A 19519-nucleotide genomic window follows, 5' to 3' on the forward strand; every position below is an offset into this window, starting at 1 on the left:
AATTGAGACGTAGTTTTAATCTCACTATTAAATACGTGTACATAAGTTTGTTTCGAGCTCACATCAGCCGCAGTCACGGCTCTTCGTTCCGTTGCGAGCATGCCAGAAGATATTAATTAACCGTGACAAGGGTTGTCGCTTTAATTAAAGTCATTCAGATACTATGTGAAACATTACTTGGTAGTCGAAGGTGTATGTTCATCAAGTCTATTATTAGTTGTTGGTCGAACTTCCGTAAAAGACAGTCGGATTTTAGTGAGACTTTTCCTGGCAGATGGCTTGAGTTTCAAAGGTGTTAGCATAATTGAGGCGTTATATAGCGTCTTTTCAATAAATAATACTCAGTCTGTCGTGGTCTACTGCAAAAAATAGGCTTCCCCGTGTTGAGTTTGGCCACATTTTAGAAGAAAATATAAATTTGCACGATAATATCGATACCCGGTGACACTCAACTTAAAACAAAATCCCAAGCAAATTAAAAAAGTTTCTGACAAAAGAATAGCTAACGTAAGCTTTCAACCTTCTTCTCTTCTAAAACTAGAGACAATGTCGTATCATATTTGCCATTAAAATTATAACATTGGCCCTTTTCCTCTCTGCAAAATTTTAGCGTGCCGACAAGATTCAAGTTGATCTTTCGTTTGTTTACTATCCATCCCTGTACTTTTTATACACACATTGCTGTAAACATTTTTCCATCTCTGTAACAAATGGAATGCAATCCACACTTGAATATTTTTTTTCATAACCCGAGTCCATCCCAATGCTGGGCCAATTCCTCCCCTTTTCTCTTCCAGAACTCTCTATCTTTTGCGATGTCTGGCAACTCTCACACCGCATATATGACTAGATCAGTAGATCATCACACCACGCGGCCGACCTCGACGATGTCCTTCCTCCGAAGTTTTATGACCTTAACTATACAAATTTTCCATTTTAAAACATTGACAGCCCTACACACTGCACGGATTACGCAAGACACTCAGAGCCAAAACGTATGTTGTTACCATGCGTATCTTAATAATAAATCATTATGTTATTGTTTATATTGTATAGAGATAACACGACAATATTATGACTAAAATATTGAGTAACTATTGTTGGTACCAGTTAAATCATCGTATAACTGCACGGTTGAGAGAACAACGGAGAATTTTATTGAAAACATTCATTTACTTAACTCTCATGGTTTTTCTCCGCCCTGGAGAAGGCGGAGAGGTATGCCGGACTCTTACCGGCTAAAACCACTGGAGTGCTTCACACTTCCCTTGTACCTGAGACCACGGGAACGCGATGCAAACTTCCGCGATCAGTGGTAGAGGTCACCTGCCAAAATCATTGAGCGCGACGTGTCGCGAGTTCCATCCCCGCGTAGGACTTGCGTTTCTATGATCCACGAATGCTAGGTCCGAGTTTTTGTGCATACGGTTAGGATACAATCGTTAAAAACATTAACATATTTATTATATAATATGTGTGTATGTTTCCTCAATACCTCAATCTTTATTTTGTTACAGTCATTGAGGGTACGTCCGTCCCTTTAAATTTTCCCCACTAATCAACTTACGGCTCTTTATTTTCCAGTCCAAATAAGCTAAAGGATAGCCAACCAATATCTTATTTAGCAATATTTGGTGGTATTATAATGAAGCCTGTTAAAATCATCTATTCAGCAACTGTTTTCAAAGTCAAACCTTTTTATTATAACATACGCGAACTCTAAACGAAATAAAATTTGCATATCTTGTTTCTACGCTCACAAGAGTTGAACAGTTCAAGTGGTGTATCTTCAGTTCATAGTTCATTCACGATAATTATGTTATAGTATGAATCATGTGTGATGTAGGTGACATACGTAACGTCTATTTTTGAAAAGCGGGACGACTTATCGTGGTGAACGTAATGTTATTATTTTTGAATAAGATTTTATCGTAGAATGTTAGAAGCAGCTGCTAAAAGTCTTTTTTGTTAATGATTTTTTAACTGTTATTATAGCGGGAAAAAGGGTGTGAGTGGAAATTTAGACTATCTAGCTATCACAGTTCATGCGATACAGCCAGGTGACAGACGTTTCTCCTGTTTTTAACTTTTAGTACAGGCTATATCGCGAAAATATAGAGAAAGCGAATGGCGAAATGACAATCAAAATCAAATTTGACTGCAATCAAGTTCGACCCCCGTGTAGGTCAGGCATATGTGTGATCCACGAATGCTTGTTATAAGTCTAGGTATCTTTGTATATGAGACTTGAAACCCCTGCGACACAAGGTCATGAATGCGAATTCGTAGTAAAAAAACATGCGTAACTTAGACGAAAAGAATGTATGAATTATATTATTTCCATTCATTCAAATACGATCCCTACGCTAAGATGTAACACTGTCCAACTGTAAACCTGGATCCAAACACCCCAGAAATAAAAGACGACCTACATATATTCTATTCTATAAAGTCGTATCTTCAACACCCCTTTACACGTATAACACTAGGCAATACTTGTTGCATAAAGAAATGAAGCCATTCTGCCAATAATCGTCTCAGCTCACAGAATGACTGGCAGTTTGTGAACACGATTTGTCTTCATCAATGATGTCGAAACGAATAAAGGTTTCACGCAAAGAATAAAGCTTAAAAAACTTGCCAGTTAAATCTATATATCTATAAATATATGTGGGAGCGTCAGGAACATTTTCCGAACAGTCTAGGTTGGCCTCCATCTTGGGCGTATGAGCGACGGGATGTTCGAAATAAAAGCGTCAATGTTATCTTGTAGATTGTATAATGTGAACTTATAACATTATGGAGTAGAATACAATAGGACGGTTGAGATGGAATATTATTTGGAGCCAATAGGTTAGTACGTGCTCGCTATTTTTATGACAACTGTCTTGACAAGCAAAACGAACGTCGTCGCACCTAGCGCCACCTACTACTCTATTCGGGGTAACCCGCTCCCTTTTATAATTTACCACTTACTCATTATAATAATAATTATGGACTATCTTAATACACATTTCCACAATCAATTAAAATCGTCTAAATAAACAAAGTATTCTCAATTAATCCGCGCGCCGTCACGGCCGTCCTGCGTCGTCACACGTCCTCGTGTGTCTCATGTGCATCGTTGTTGTCTGCAAACATTAGATAAAATGATACACTACACTCTCGTCTTGGCCTTCCTGACCAATTGGGTGACTGCTGATCACTTATCATTTCTCATAAGACACATTTTCCACAAATCTATCTTAAAAATTATAAAATCCATCTCCGAACTATACTCCAACTACAGCTATAGCTATAGATTAGCAAATATTAAACACACCGGCTCACCAATGCCACATAGGCCCTTGAATGCCAACCAGGTTCGCCACCCAGGCTAGTTTGTGCCACACAGGATAGTTGTCGCCACACAGGCTAATCGTCGCCACACAGGCTAATCGTTGCCACACAGGCTGGCCACACAGGCTGGCCACACAGGCTGGCCACACAGGCTGGCCACACAGGCTACTTGCCACACAGGCTTGCCACACAGGCTACTTGCCACACAGGCTCGCCACACAGGCTACTTGCCACACAGGCTTGCCACACAGGCTATTTGCCACACAGGCTATTTGCCACACAGGCTATTTGCCACACAGGCCATTTGCCACACAGGCTATTTGCCACACAGGCCAACACACAGTCCAATCGGTGCCACACAGTCCAACTGATAAATTGAATCAACTGCTAAGTAGGGATCTCCTCTAACCACACAAGTAGGACTCACTTACCCGCGCCGTCATCGGCACATTCTACTCATGAAGTATCCCAGGGACAAATTATCAAAAGTACAAGAAACCAAGAACAAAAATTCACTCAGTTAAGTTCCAAATTCAGGCTCCACACTTACGTGGATTGGGTCTTATTTGACCAACGGAAACCTCGTAGCTCAAAATTCAACATTTGTTTTCAGCCAAGAATATTTCTTTATGTTTACTTATGAAAAATATGAAATCCTAATTTTTAGGACAAAGTCCTTTAAGTCCGCACGGCCACGGCCGCGTTGACTCAACCCAAAATATCGCTACGTATTGCACAGCATTGTATTACGTTAGCCTGGAAACTTGTCAGCTAAAGTCTGCTTTATTAAAGATCATTATGCATCAAAGAACAACACAGCAGTACTCACCACTCGGTCATTCGTTATCATGATTATAATAGTTGACTTTATCTTAACATCTGTATCTTCTTTACCAGAAACCTTTCATTAAGTCAGAGCTACCAAGTAACTCTACAATCTTACAGTTGCCACCAGCAACTCACTACTGGAACTAATCACGAATCTCAAAGCAGGAATCTGAGTCATACAAAGTCCGCACGCATTCCATGTGAATACTGAGTCCACCCGACTCCATGGCCTCTCCAAGACCCAATCTCAGCCAGAGTCACCATAGTCTCTTCAGTCGCCACCTCTGCCATAGTTAACACGGTCTCTGCTTCGATCCCGACCATTGACCTAAAATTCTATACTATCACCATTCTCGACCTCGTTCTTTATTTGGAACGGTACTTAGTTTTCGGACTAAAGATATAGGCACTTTGGATAAAATCTTTACTAGTGGTAACAACAGTGTTAACAGCCTTATACTCAGAACGCATAATTGCCAATGACATGTGCAATAACACCTATTATCATTCAAACAATAAGAAACTTATTATAACATATCAGTGCTTAACTTTGATTAACCCTGGGAAATGTTCATCATCACACTTATAACTTTAATCCAATCATAAGCATCAAACCAAAATGACCTCCCTCCGGGCATGATCATGCAACCTCCTTAGGTAACGATCACAACGGGTAACCTCTATCCAGTCACTACCACACGTAACTTCCATCCGGTTACAAACACAACACCCACTACTAGAGAACCTCACTTTCTCAAACCTTGATCAAAATAACATTAAACTTGGTTCTTTCAATTTGACACTTTATTTGTCCTATACATAGCCCCTTTTGTAAATCAATAACTTTAAAATCTTAAATAACCAACTTCTTAACGAAACTGCCATCAACTCATACTGATAAATATGCCGCTCCTTATCAAAAATAAATTGTAATCGACCCACCGTTGTGTTAGTGATCCTAAGGAAAGCTTGACCATAAGCACCCAGTTCAAATTAACTCGATACTCGCTGGAGCTCACACAGCGCAACACGATCAGATCACTCTCCGCACTTCGCACCAGTTTCCCTCGATGACTTTAAGGTACAGACATAGCGGTCGACATAGGTCGCTCCTCCTCCGCAAATAACTGTCTCTTTGAATCGACATTATAAGACGACAAGCTGTAATAAGAGCAATAATTAGTTGTCAATATTGGCACCATACAAAAATCAAACTCAAGACATTTTGCTTAAACTTCCGATACCTCGCCTAATGGCTACAATCGTTATACTTACTCACTTCTTTTTTTCAAACACAAGACATACAACTGACTTGACCACATACAATTGACTCGAAGTGATGATGCTACATTCCATTTAGCAAAGACAAATTCACTTACGTGCGTTGCTTTTCTTTATTAACTTAGTACAATAACCATCAAACCTTTAAACGTCTTGCCGAATTTCAATTTAGTACGCATTGTAAGACAGCAACGTAGTATATAGTTGGCCAATTTTCATTTTCAAATCTAGATTTCAAACCAAATCAATCCGCTTTCTTCCAAATGCTTGATCTGTCAACCTGCTTTTTCTCGTACAAACTGCTTTATCGTCGATACCGATTTCAGAACAACCTCACTTCTGTCTTCTAGAAGCTTATACAGGAACTTGATTGTTTTCTTTATACGGTTGCGGCACTCATTCGATACGTAATCCTGCTTGCCACAACTATAGGCCTTTGGAACGTCTTCTACTCGTGACTTCATTGCCACTATCGGCGAAATGGTATACTCATACATAGTAGGCTTTGTTTTCTAAAAGTAAGCGCGACGAGTTCTTGTTGCAGTCTACTGCGACTTTTAATATCTGTGGTAAATGCAATTCTGTACAATCGTGGTTCTATCATCGCTGCGTGCGCCAATGTAAAAGCAATAGCAGTCTTCTCCACTGACAAGAACTTCATCCGTGTTGTTCAGGTGCTCATAACTCATATCAATCATCGACTTCTATTGAGTAATCGCCATAAATTTGCAGCTGGGGTTTTTCAATTGATCAAATGTTGCCAAAACACGTCTTCAATTCAGGCATGCTATTCCAGGAAACGGTCTATATTATCTTCACCAAATGTATTTCGTAGTTGCATTGCAAAAAGATATTTCCAACAATCGCAATAATTTTCTGAGGACATATTTTCATGCTGACCTGTATTTATCTTTTACGATGCGTCGCTGGTAATCCCACTTCTGATGTGGGAGCGTCAGGAACATTTTCCGAACAGTCTAGGTTGGCCTCCATCTTGGGCGTATGAGCGACGGGATGTTCGAAATAAAAGCGTCAATGTTATCTTGTAGATTGTATAATGTGAACTTATAACATTATGGAGTAGAATACAATAGGACGGTTGAGATGGAATATTATTTGGAGCCAATAGGTTAGTACGTGCTCGCTATTTTTATGACAACTGTCTTGACAAGCAAAACGAACGTCGTCGCACCTAGCGCCACCTACTACTCTATTCGGGGTAACCCGCTCCCTTTTATAATTTACCACTTACTCATTATAATAATAATTATGGACTATCTTAATACACATTTCCACAATCAATTAAAATCGTCTAAATAAACAAAGTATTCTCAATTAATCCGCGCGCCGTCATATATATAAAGCTGAAGAGTTTGTTTGTTTGTTTGTTTGAACACACTAATCTCAGAAACTACTGGTCCAAATTGAAAAAATATTTTTGTGTTGAATAGACCATTCATCGAGGAAGGCTTTAGGCTATAAACCATCACGCTGCGACTAAAAGGACCAAAGATACAATGGAAAATGTGAAAAAAAGAGGGCAGGTACAAATCATAATTTATATCTTCTACCCATGGGGACGAAGTCGCGGGCAACAGCTAGTGTATTAATAAAGAATTTCGTTCAGTTAAAAGATGTTCAGGGAAACTGCAATCTTAGCCTGTTTCAGTCTTTGAGATATATTTTTGCTCACCTCAAACTTTTTAGACAAATCTTTGTTTAAACCTTAATGCTTCCTACTTTTCTACTCCTGCTTTTTGTATGTTGAATTTCCAATTTAATTTTTTGATCATAGTTGTCATACTTTAGATAAGGTTGGGAAATACAATGAAAAAAGGAATAATGTGACTTGTCTACTTATAAGTGACGTTTCTCAAAAAGATCATAAATAATCAGCAAAGTATGAGTCCGACTTTCAGACAAAGACAGACAGACACCCGTACAAATAGAAAAAGGAAATAACAAATATCACACACCAAATTATGATCGTAAAATTGTATTTCTAGTTGTAGTGACAACAGTAATACATTACCTATCTGTTAAAATTTCAACTATACGGCTATCTCAGTTCATGAGATACAGAATGTTATCAGATGAACGGACAGTAGTAGGTACCTCAAAATATAAATCTACGAAATTAAAGGCTTATCTTGTGTATGTAAATATAAATATATCTGTAGATGATCTAATGCAAAAGATGTTTAGCGTCATTCAATTTGACTTTACATAATGTTGCCATTATTCAAATTTTATTATTTAGAGTTACAATGATAACCGATTAGCTACAAATACTTTAAATGGAAATAAGATCGACTTCCGTGGTCGAGTGGCGTACGCACCGGTTTCAAGGTGTCCCGGGTTCGTTCCCCGGTCGGGTCAATGTAAAAAATCACATTTAGCTACATTGTCTCGGATCTGGGTGTTTGTGTTACCCTCGTTGTATCTGAATTCCATAACTAAGTGGTCTAGCAACTTACTTTGGGCTCAGAACAATGTATGTGATGTTGTCCGCAAAGACAAAAAAAAATGTGTAACGAGGAAATAAACTTAGCACCGAAATCCCAGTTTCAAAAAACTACCACGACAACCGGTTAAGTGCGATATAGACTCATGACACTGAGTTAGGTACAAATAGGCTGTTGAATAACAAATCGGTTAGATAATAAATTAAATTAAATTTTCACAGTAAGTTTAATTTATAACCTGAATCTTTTATTTTTAAACTTCGTCTAGCTATCATGGTTTATGAAAAAGAATTCCATTTTACTCTATGTTGACCATAATTGTTTCCATGTGTGCAAGATTTGTGTGTCCCAATACTGGGCAAATTCTTTTGAAGGCTCTACAATTCCCTGAAACATTCGCGTCCACCATTTAATCTACAATCTCAAAAAATCAATTTCTTTTGCGAATCTTGAAGTATTAAATTGAATAGCGGTGTTTAAAATGACCACGTCATTTTAAACACCGCTATTCAATTTAGTTGGCTACAAAAAACTGTGAAGACTCGTGTTGCCCTCAGAAATGGCGACGTGGCTTCGTGGTATGTCACGAATTTTGGTGATGACAGGCCTATTATGGGGTAGGAAGCAGTGCCGGTGTAAGCATTTGTGCAGATTCACGGATGCTTGTTCTGAGTCTAGGTGTCTTTGTGCACGTGAATAAATTTTATGTTTGTAAAACCCCTGCGACACAAGGATTAAATTCCTTACTGCGGGATTTGTTTAAGTTCCGAGGAAACAAATTTGGATGACGTCAAGGTCTCCTTTTTATCCGGGGTGAAAACCTAATGTCTTCAACCCACGCCGAGAGCATGACGTAGGGATACGTCAGACTCGTGCACTAAAATCACCCCGGGCCTCTACATTTGCCTAGGCCAGAGCCATGGGATCGCTCACGCATGCTCTGCGCGACTCTAGATAGCCTTAGTCATTTTGGAATCCTTCTTGAGGAGTAAGTAAAGAGTCCCCTGACTACTGTGGTGCAAATAGCGAGTTTTAAAAGAAGATTATATATCAACAACGACTTTTTTAAGTCCCCAAACGAATTTATTTTTTATTTTATTGATTTTACTCCCCGACTATTGTTTACACCATAAAAACGGATAGTCGAGTGGTTGAGGTCAACCCGCCAAACTCACCAAGCGCTACGTGTTGCGGGTTAGATCCTCGTGTAGGTCAAGCATTGGATGATACACGAATGCTTGTCCTGAGTCTGGTTGGGAGTTGAATGTTTGTAAAACTCATCGCGACACAAGGATTAAGTTCCTTAATGCGGGACTCGTTTTTTGAAAAGATAAAGATATTAAGGGATTTACGTTCCAAATTATGGAAAAGTACAAATTGTGTACATGTAAAATTCTGTACATTGGCACCAGAATCACCACAACTATTCTCGTCTCCATTGCATCACATCGCACCGAGATAAATTCCTCAATTCCTAAACCAATTTATCGACAACCGTAACGCACCCATATCTAACTTTGACCTAATAATAAAACCACAATAAACTATCCAAAAACACCTTAAGGTATTGCAATAAAGTGCATTTTCGCTTTTCAGAAGTGTAAATCTAATTTTGTGTATTGTGATTCAACGACCGGGAAAACTAAATGACTCAATAATATATATGGGAACGAGAATTTTTGGCTATTAGGAGAAGTAAATTAATGATTTCAGTGAGTCACAAAGTTGTATAGAAATAGAATTGCTTTAACGAAATAACAACGCTTTAACGAAATAACAACGACTACCTTCTAACGATTTCGTTCATGAATGATGAAAGTAACTTTTTATATTAATAACTAGTTGTTGCCCGCGACTTTGCCTACGTTATGAAGAATTACGTATTATGAACTATCGGAAGAATGATTCATTATTAAATGATGCAACGGTTAACTCTCGCGTATTTATCGGGATCGCCCGACTAGTTTTGGACCCAATCGGAGTCCCTTAATCATGAGCTGACGCGTTAATTATTGAAATATAGTTTTGACATTCATAACATTTATTCATAACTTTAAATCTTTTAATTATTCTATTTCACTATTAGATATTGATCTTTTCCATACAAAACTAAACTGTTTACCTTTGAACCAACACGGGATTTACTTGGAACTATAAATATTATTCACTAGAAGATGAAAATGCTGTTTTTTTTTGCGTTTGTTGTTGTTTACTTCTAAACCGCTGAACCAATGTTGATGGTATTATATAAATAGCTTGGCTGGCTACGGACCGCTGCGGAATACGAGATAACTGGACGATTTAGATGTCTACATCAATAATGGAAGAAATTTCTTTTAAATTTGATCAGATCTCTACAACCATTTTACAACGTTCAGTGCATCGTTCCAAAATAACATTCTTATGGAGAAGAACTGTCAAGAAACTCCTTACATATAGGAAAACAAAAGTGTGTAAAATTGAAAAGAAATGGGAAACTTGATGAAAACTTTTGATAAGAAATCGAAAAGGTGCAAGATTTTATTAAATTGATTGAAATCTAGAAAGCATTTCCTAGATTCTGACTGATCTGATCTGAATACCTAGCCAACATCTAGGCAGGAAATAATCTAGATTATTTTAGGTGTAGATAATCTTTATTCTCAAGTTATCGAACCATGTCTTAGTATTTTGAATCGGTCTTTTATGATGTTTTAAACCGTATACAACCTTCACAAGAAATCTTGTTTAAATTTAAGTAATTTAAACAAAAAATTAAAACACGTTTACCGTTACTTCCTCAAATATTAATGGTATGCTAAAGATGTTTCCTATTAAGTACTGTACCAAGCAAGGTCAGCTAGTCACTAACTGATATTTAACAAGAATATTCAGATATGTATATACATTATATTTTTTGACGATTTTTTCGCTAAGTAATGAAGAGCATCTTTGTCATAACGAGTTCCTCCGTGTTTTGGAAAGCACTATAAATTGTGGGTCCCGGCTGTTATTCCTACATCTTTTACAGTCGTTACCAAGGGGTATCGTGTTGCCTAGGTAACTGGGTTGAGGGGGTCATCAGTCTTTCCTTGTAGAACACTGGTACTTAGCTGAATTCGGTTAGACTGGAAGCCGACCCCAACATAGTTGGGAAAAGGGTTGGCCGATAATGATGTGTATTTATGTTATTTGGTCTCAAAATAGAATCATCAAGTTTGGCTCTACACTTTTTTATTTCAAGTCGGTTGTATGTATTTGTTGTTAAAACAATATTATAATAGAGCCATTTAAGAAAGTCTGATGTCTAAGCTGCTCTTTGAAATCTGGTCTGAATGGGTGACCTTTTTTAAACCTTTCCGTGTCTTGGAAAGCACGTTCATGCTTAAGTAACACTTTAACTCAGGATGGTATTAAAGAGTAATTATTGCGTTGAACTGTAAATAACTTATGGTATAAAATATGTCTTATATTTGTACTAAAAGTTATGTACAATTTATGCTGAATATAAAATTGAAAGCTGATTAAAACGAGGTTTGGAAAATCGTATAGAAATGTGGGAAATTGGAATCTTCGCTAATAAATCGCGTGGCTACAGTTAACAGAATAACAATACTTAATCTGTGAATTCATGACAGGGAAAACGTATTTTTAATCACTAGCTATAATGCCATTGCTTGGCTTATAACAAATTTACCCCATATCTTCTAACTGATTTTTACGCTAGCTAACTGTGAGTTGGCGATTTCAGATTCCAATATTTGGAATCCAAGTTTTCTCAAAATGTTTTTCTTGACCATCTGTCATTAGTGTCTGCGAATAATTTAGAAAGAACCTACATTTTTACATCAGTCGCATTAGTATTTTGCTTTCATTGAGATTGAACCTGCACCTCGTACATACTAGCCCATACGTAACATGAATCAGTAATGTACCACGAAATTTTAATTGCTATCAAAAGGAATGTTTAAAATGTCTTTTAAATTTTACTCTTACACAATTTTCCTCAACATTTAAATCCTTTGCCAAAACACACCATTAAGGTAACATAAAAAACAAATGCATAACTACACTACATATGTTACGAAGATATCAATCATCGTCTAAATAAAAACTCTTTGGTCGTCATTCGGCCTCCAATCAAGGCCCAAATGTCACGACTTTATTATTGTTTATTCTTAATAATAATTAGTGAACATAGTAACAGTTATTTTGAGATTTTAATGCCTTTAGCCTAGTCAATAACGGAGCTAAAATGTGTAGCTTAGAATAACTACGGATTGAAACTGAAGTAATAAATACATTTACGAAATGGAAGAAAATACTTTTTTTTTTTTGGCTCTTCACGGTAAGAAAATACTTAAAAATAATCAAAAAATTTATGTCTTGGTGTGTCTTAAACAAGAAGATTCCAAATAAAGAGGATTTAAGGTATAAATGTCTGGTAATAGTTTTCTCTATTGGAAAATATCGTCCGGAAATGTTTGCCATTTTTCGATGGGTGAGAATTGCATTTATAGAATTATTAATTATATTTAGAATTGCTTTAATATCAACCTTCGGGTTTCTGTGTTTAGTTTCAATCGATTTCAGAGAATGAGATGATGGATGAATCTATTTGGGATGTTTTTCATACTACACGCAAAATGGCAAGTAATTCAATGCTACATTATGATTTGATGGTAGTCTAATATTTAACATTTTGACCTGAAAATACTCTACAAAACAAAATATGGATCTTAAACATTGAGGATAACTTTCCAGTATTAAGAGAAGTCAGTCGTTCGATGTCCTAAAGAAAAAGCAACACAAGTATTATAAACTCACCTCTTCAACCGATCTCTTGGAGAACTCGTTCATGGACACAATCCATTGCTGCACGAGCTCATTCACGATAACTAGATCATTATATAACCACGTCAACAGGTCGTTCACCCATTGCACACTCGGCGGGTCGGGTCCCGTGCACGTTGGTACCAGGACGCTCTGGTGCTTTTTTAAAGTCAGCTGTTCTGGGCCGGGTGACATGCGGCCCAGCCTGCGCTTGTTCGGCGGCGTCGCGGGCACGAACCCAGTCGGCCTACTGGGCTTATTAAACGAAGCACTCTTAACTTTAGCACTAGTCGCCAACACACTGTCAGCACTGTTTATAATTTCGTTCGTTGTTTTTTTCGTTTCCTCTACTGGTTTCGCTTTCGTGTCCGCCTCGACAACTTTGTTCGCGAACCGCGAGTACGCCCATTTCGCGATGCCGAGCAGGACGATCGCGAACAGGATCCATATGAATATCAACATGACTAGGTTGTCCATGGCTGTGTCCATGTAATCGAAGCTGCATATAAGATCGTCAACTGCCTCTGCAAGGTCGGCCATAGCTTTCCATGGTGCTTCCCACCAGAGCGCGGCGTCCGACCCCGCCGCCTCTGCCTCGGTTACTGATTGGGAGCTAGACATTTTTTTTCTATTTTTGAACGCACTATTTTGGGACGCAGCTCTGTCTCGCTATGTCTCTCTCGCTCTATTTTGGATGCGTTCAGTTTTGTTAGTGTGAACACATTATCGTTCGTTCGTGTTTTTCGTGATTTCAATGTCTCCCCTCTGGTTTCATTTTTTCGAGACACTGGAACAAATGAAAGGGAAATAATTAAATTTCTAAAAAACCTCTTAAAATCACCTTTTATCCTAAATTAAATCAAAACATTTGGATAGGAAGCCAGGAAATATGAATTATAATTTGATTTGGCTGCACGGATAACTAATTGGTATGATGAGTAACTCGGTTATAGGTCAGCACAGCAATTAACACCGTGAGCGAAATGGCGTGGATTCGATCCCCGCGTACAACAAATTCTTGTTAAACCCTACAACAAAAGAGTAAATTCTGTAACTGTAAAATAATAAAATTATAACTAGGTAACTACAAATTGAGGAATTTAAACTGTTTTTAATATTGCTACAGTATTTCAAAATCTTCACAATAAGATAAGCTAATAGTTAATTTGTAAACAATTCATGTAAGTTGAGGCGACGACCGCGACGGCCTAACGGCCCTAGAGTAGCTTATTAAAGTAAATGTAATTCATGCAAAATTAGACAAATTGTAATTCTCAATTATAAAAATATTTAACAGATAAACATATTTATACATTTCTAAATACACACATATTATACTTGGATATAACACCTAGACAGTACAATTAATCGCGCTCATCACAGAAACATTTGTTCTAGGTGAGAATCGAACCCAAGACCTCTGGTATACACTACCACTAAAAACTCGACCACAGGCCAGTCACCAATCTATGTTACTACGTCTTTAAAAGATTTAAACAATGTCTGAAGTGGAGACACATTGTCCAGTTTAACAAAACACTCAAATAGGAAAAATATAATTTTCTTAAACTTTCAAATCTATACTAATATATAAAGCTGAAGAGTTTGTTTGTTTGTTTGAACGCGCTAATCTCAGGAACTACCGGTTCAAATTGAAAAAAACTTTAGAATTATTGAATAGAACATTCATCGAGGAAGGTTTTAAGCTATATACCATCACGCTGTGACTAATATGAGCGAAGATACAATGGTAAATGTGGAATAAACAGGGAAAATTATTTATCTTCGAGGACTTCCGTTCAAAAATTCTTTACTTATTTATATCTTTTAACCACGCGAACGAAGTCGCGGGCAACAGCTAGTACACCATAATTCCGAAGGCATCTTACGACGAGATTTCCTCGACTATGTTATCCCGTACCAAGTCACCGTGGAATCATCCTACATAGAAAATATAACAATGTCCTTTTAACAATAGCCGATCGTCTATTGTCTAACACGGTATAGCAGTCACTTAGCTAGTGACGTAACGGTGTAGATAAATCTATATTTATATACAAAATTAATACGTTTAGATAATATTGGAGAGTCGGGTTGTATATTGAAATAACCATTTTTGACTGAATGTATAAGAATATATGAAACAAACTCGAGAATAGAGAGAGATTATCTGACACTCCCGCTTAATCAAAAGGTAGGTGTCATTTGATGACTTAAAAACTCAAGCTTTTTAGAAAAAACTGTATCAATAATTATGCAAGTTATTTCCCATAAAAAATGCCTCTGTCGTCATTTTGTCAAAAAAAGCCGATCTTTAGTTCCAAAATGACGTCATCAGCTTACAAACATATTAAATTAACTGCTAAATGGTTTACAATACCCACAATATGTTTGTTTTGACAATTTCGTTAGTAATCCAATCACAATTAAACCAATTAGCTGTCTGATACTTTAAGTAGTAACAAGGTTAAAACGATTAGATTCGCAAAACTGAGGAATACTGTTTTTCTTGGTTTGTGTGAGTATGACGAATCAACGATGTGACGAATCACGGCTGTATTGAATTATAAGATTGATAGATGAATAATGAAATGTGATTTACTATTTTCATGAATTTGACTCTGAAGGTCCTATTGTCACCTTTTTAGTTCCAGCTCTACCCTCTATAAATCCTACCTATCTATCTCTAGTTTTTCTTTTTTCGGACCAGTAGTTTCTGAGATTAGATTGTTCAACAAAAAAACAGTCAAAAATTCTAAAATATTATAAAGTTAAATTAAAATTTTCTCCTTTTTATAAAACAACACCCGCACTTGGCACTTTGATTTCTGAATTTTGACACCCAGACTCGAGACAAGCATTCGTGGATCACAAAAAAGCTTGTCCTACGCGACGATCGAACGCGCGACACGTCGCGCACAGTCGCTTTTTCGTGACCTAAACCAGTCGTCTAGCTATGAGAACTGCTTAAAATTAATAAGAGGAAAAACAACCGAATACTAAGTATCATAGGTTGCATATTAACTAGAAATACTTCCGAACAAAGGGATCACAGATCAGCCAATAATAAAACTAGGTTATCAAATTAAATTCGGCACAATTTGTCAAATAAGAAACGCCGATGTACGTTAATTAGTTAATCGAATGAAAAATTAAGCAATCACAATTGGTACGTGACTACATAAAATGTAATTGGTTATATTCGGGGTCAAATTGACCCGATAGCTGTAATAAGGTCATCATGTCTAGTTGCCATTGAGTCAATTGTACGATTAGACACTTTAGTCGAAATTTACGGCTTTATACGAATATACATAAATGTCATTTGGGTTTTGACAGCACAGAAAGCCGAGTGGTTGAGGTCATCCCGCCGAACACACATTGCGCGATATGTCGCGGGTTCGATCCCCGCGTCGGACAAGCCTTTGTGTGATCCACGAATGCTTGTCCTGAGTCTGTCAGTGTTTTTGGTGCATGAAGTATAAATCAATGAGTTACCACAATGTTGTAGAAATTAGGTAGGACTAGAAGCCTTTTCAAGAAATATGTGCCCAAAATAAAAAAAAATGTTATAAAAATAATTACCGTTCCAATAAAGTTCCTTAAATAAAACGTATGATAAAAATTAAGGTACAATTCTGACGCCTACATTTTTTATACATTATCTGCGGTACATGAGGTCATATTATACTTGTGTCATATTTATGACAGTCTGTGACTAAGTCGATTCCTGTCATTCAAGTTTATATCAAGTATATAAGCTATAAAATGATGACGTCATTATCCGCGAACTCAGGTACTCAACTATAGGCAAAATGTTGTTTATATTTGTGACATTTTTGCTGTCAGGCAGGACAAATTTTGATATTTTAAATGGAAATCATATTAAGTTAACAGTTAGGTAACTGATGCAGTAGAGAAGACAGGAATATGAATGAATTGAATATGGGTATTAAAATGTTGCGAGTCCCACTCGCACTTTAACGGTTTTATTTATTTTAAGTAAATTGTTTTAATTTCGAACTTTATGATTGTTTTCGTCGTCCCTGTAACTAAAAACATAGATTTAAAATGGACGATAACATCATATTTTCGTACGCAAAATCATACTAAACTATGCCGTTAATTTAAAGGAATTTCGTTTGAAATAAAAACAATGTATTTCGGTCGAAATAATTACAAATACCGGGTATTAATCAGTGTTTCAAATTTAATAGTATGCCATAACAATGTGCAATTAAAATGACGTAGGTAACACAAATGAACGAAACTAAAACGTAAAACAACGCCATTCGCCATGATGATTTTTTAACAATTCCAAAATATTTTTACTTTTCTATTTCTATAATTTTATTGTAACTTTCTTGGGGGTGAATTATATATCTATACTCTATACTAATATATAAAGCTGAAGAGTTTGTTTGTTTGTTTGAACGCGCTAATCTCAGGAACTACTGGTTCAAATTGAAAAATTATTTTTGTGTTCAATAGATCATTCATCAAGGAAGGTTTTAGGCTATAAACTATCACGCTGCGACTAATAGGAGCGAAGATACAATTTAAAATGTGGAAAAAAACAGGGTAGATATAAATCATAACTTATATCTTCTAACCACGCGGACGAAGTCGCGGGCAACAGCTAGTATTCTTATATGATGCGTTGTATGGACTTTAATGTTAGTTTAATTCAATTATGTACCTATTGCACACCATATTTTAGAAGTCAATATTTCTATTTATTATTTTCATTATAACTAGCTGCATCCCGCAGGGCCGCCCGCTGGTATTCTAAAATAAAATCGGGATAAAATCTAACTATCTAAGCTATCCTATGTGTTAATCCAGGTTATAAACGATCTGTGTACCAGTTTCATCAAAATCCGTTCAGTAGTTTTCGCGTGAAAGAGGAACACACATCCTTTGCAGATATCCTATACATATAAACTTTTGGTAAAAAGCAGGATAATTAGTCACAATTACAAAAAAACAAGCCCTCAAAATGAATAGCCAAGCAAACTCTATCCCCACAGCGATTCATTACGTCACTTGCCATTTCAATACTTATTCGGAGTCGACCTTCGTGACATCATCCCGAGGTCGTCAATACGCGAGTAACTGCACATTGAATTTTAATTGAGAATTAGCGTTTTAATTTGAAACAGGTTTGGGGTCTTATAAAGTAATATTATTGCATTTGTCGTTCAAGTATTACGTAACGCAATTTTAGAAAATTTTGACCCTCCTTTCTCTACCTACCCCCCCTCCCTAAAGGCGAAGTAACTTTTTACATTTTCACCGTAAGACATGAACGGAAAGGGTTGCAGTTTTACAAGGTTCTAAATTCCTAGTCTTATATTTATAACACACTCCCTCCCTGCCGCCCTTGTAACGCTCAGTAACGTTCTAACCCCCACCCCCCTAAATTGCGTTACGTAATACTTGAACGCTCCCAAAGTGACAATAGAAGGTGACTGGGTAAGATCAGATAAGTAATTAGGTAATAAGATGTTTCTCATTCAGAATCTAAATCTAGTCCATTATCCATCCAAAGATTGTCTGTAAAAGATCGCTCCTAGCGATAAGACCGCCCATTGTGGCACCATGTCACTAATCGTTTGTATAAAATCCTGTAATTATGTGTTGTGCAATAAAGAATGGGGTATACCCCTTTCTATCTAATAAGATCACACTTAATACTTGGTGATTAAAGACACTATTTTTACCACTATTTATCCATCTTACCATGCCGTATATCATAAACTATTATAGGTAGCCAGTAAAAATTACCACACAGATTGTATTCATTGTTTATATTTTCCGCTAAGATACCTGACTACATATAGTAAAAACTCTACAATAAGAGTTAAGCAACGTTTCGTGCGGTCATACATTTTATGGCCCATCGTTTTTGCGCCGTAAAGAAGGTTCAAATAAATACTCGTGTATATATTTGAACGGAACCCTTTTTATCGCGAATATCCATTTGCACTAGATTGATATTTTATCTAGTTTCCTTTACCATTTGTAAGAGGTGCTCAAAAATTTAAAAAATCACTAATATATAAAGCTGAAGAGTTTGTTAGTTTGAACGCGCTAATCTCAGGAACTACTGGTCCAAATTGAAAAATTCTTTTTGTGTTAAATAGACCATTCATCGAGGAAGGCTTTAGGCTATAAACCATCACGCTGCGACTAATAGGAGCGAAGATACAATGGAAAATGTGAAAAAAACAGGGTAGGTATAAATCATAACTTATATCTTCTACCCACGGGGACGAAGTCGCGGGCAACAGCTAGTCTGTTGTATAAGTATTGAATCTAATCAACCAAATTTGTAAAATTTTCAAATTTCAGCTTCCAGATTTAGTATTAACTTGGGCTAAGTAAACTGCATTCGATATTACAATAGTATGCTAAAACAATACCTAAAATACAAAACAAAATGGCGTCACGCGATGAAGGTCGAACTAAAAATAAACATTAGTTAATACATTTGTTTAGCGTTGATTCAATAATTAGCTGTTGATAATTAGGTGTTGTTCGGGAATTAATTAATAATACCTACATGGTATTTGAAAACGAATTGCCTGTTGGTCTAGTGGTTAGTGATCCTGCTATACCGGAGTTCGTGGGTTCGATTCCCAACCAGGAAAAATGTTTGTGTGATGAACACGATCATAATTTATCTATATTATGTATGTATTAAAAAATGTTGTTATTTTCACAGTTAATGTACTTCCGTTTCAACTGCAAAGATCGAGGTTTAGCAACGGTTAATACAGTCATAAATTTAT

The 19519-nt window shown here is 36.7% G+C and overlaps 1 protein-coding gene across 12 annotated transcripts in view; it reads right to left on the bottom strand.

Annotated features, from left to right (window-relative positions):
• LOC113505126 (phospholipid transfer protein C2CD2L) overlaps window positions 1–19519 on the bottom strand; it is an 88537-nt gene that overhangs the window by 49030 nt on the left and 19988 nt on the right. For all 12 annotated transcript variants that reach the window (XM_026887664.1, XM_026887662.1, XM_026887663.1 and 9 more), the window contains exon 2: window positions 12720–13512. In XM_026887664.1, the coding sequence (XP_026743465.1) occupies window positions 12720–13346 (627 nt within the window). In that variant the 5' untranslated portion in view covers window positions 13347–13512. The remainder of the gene's footprint in view (window positions 1–12719; window positions 13513–19519) is intronic.

This window comes from Trichoplusia ni, chromosome 24 (genome assembly GCF_003590095.1).
Source record: "Trichoplusia ni isolate ovarian cell line Hi5 chromosome 24, tn1, whole genome shotgun sequence".
Taxonomy (NCBI): domain Eukaryota; kingdom Metazoa; phylum Arthropoda; class Insecta; order Lepidoptera; family Noctuidae; genus Trichoplusia; species Trichoplusia ni.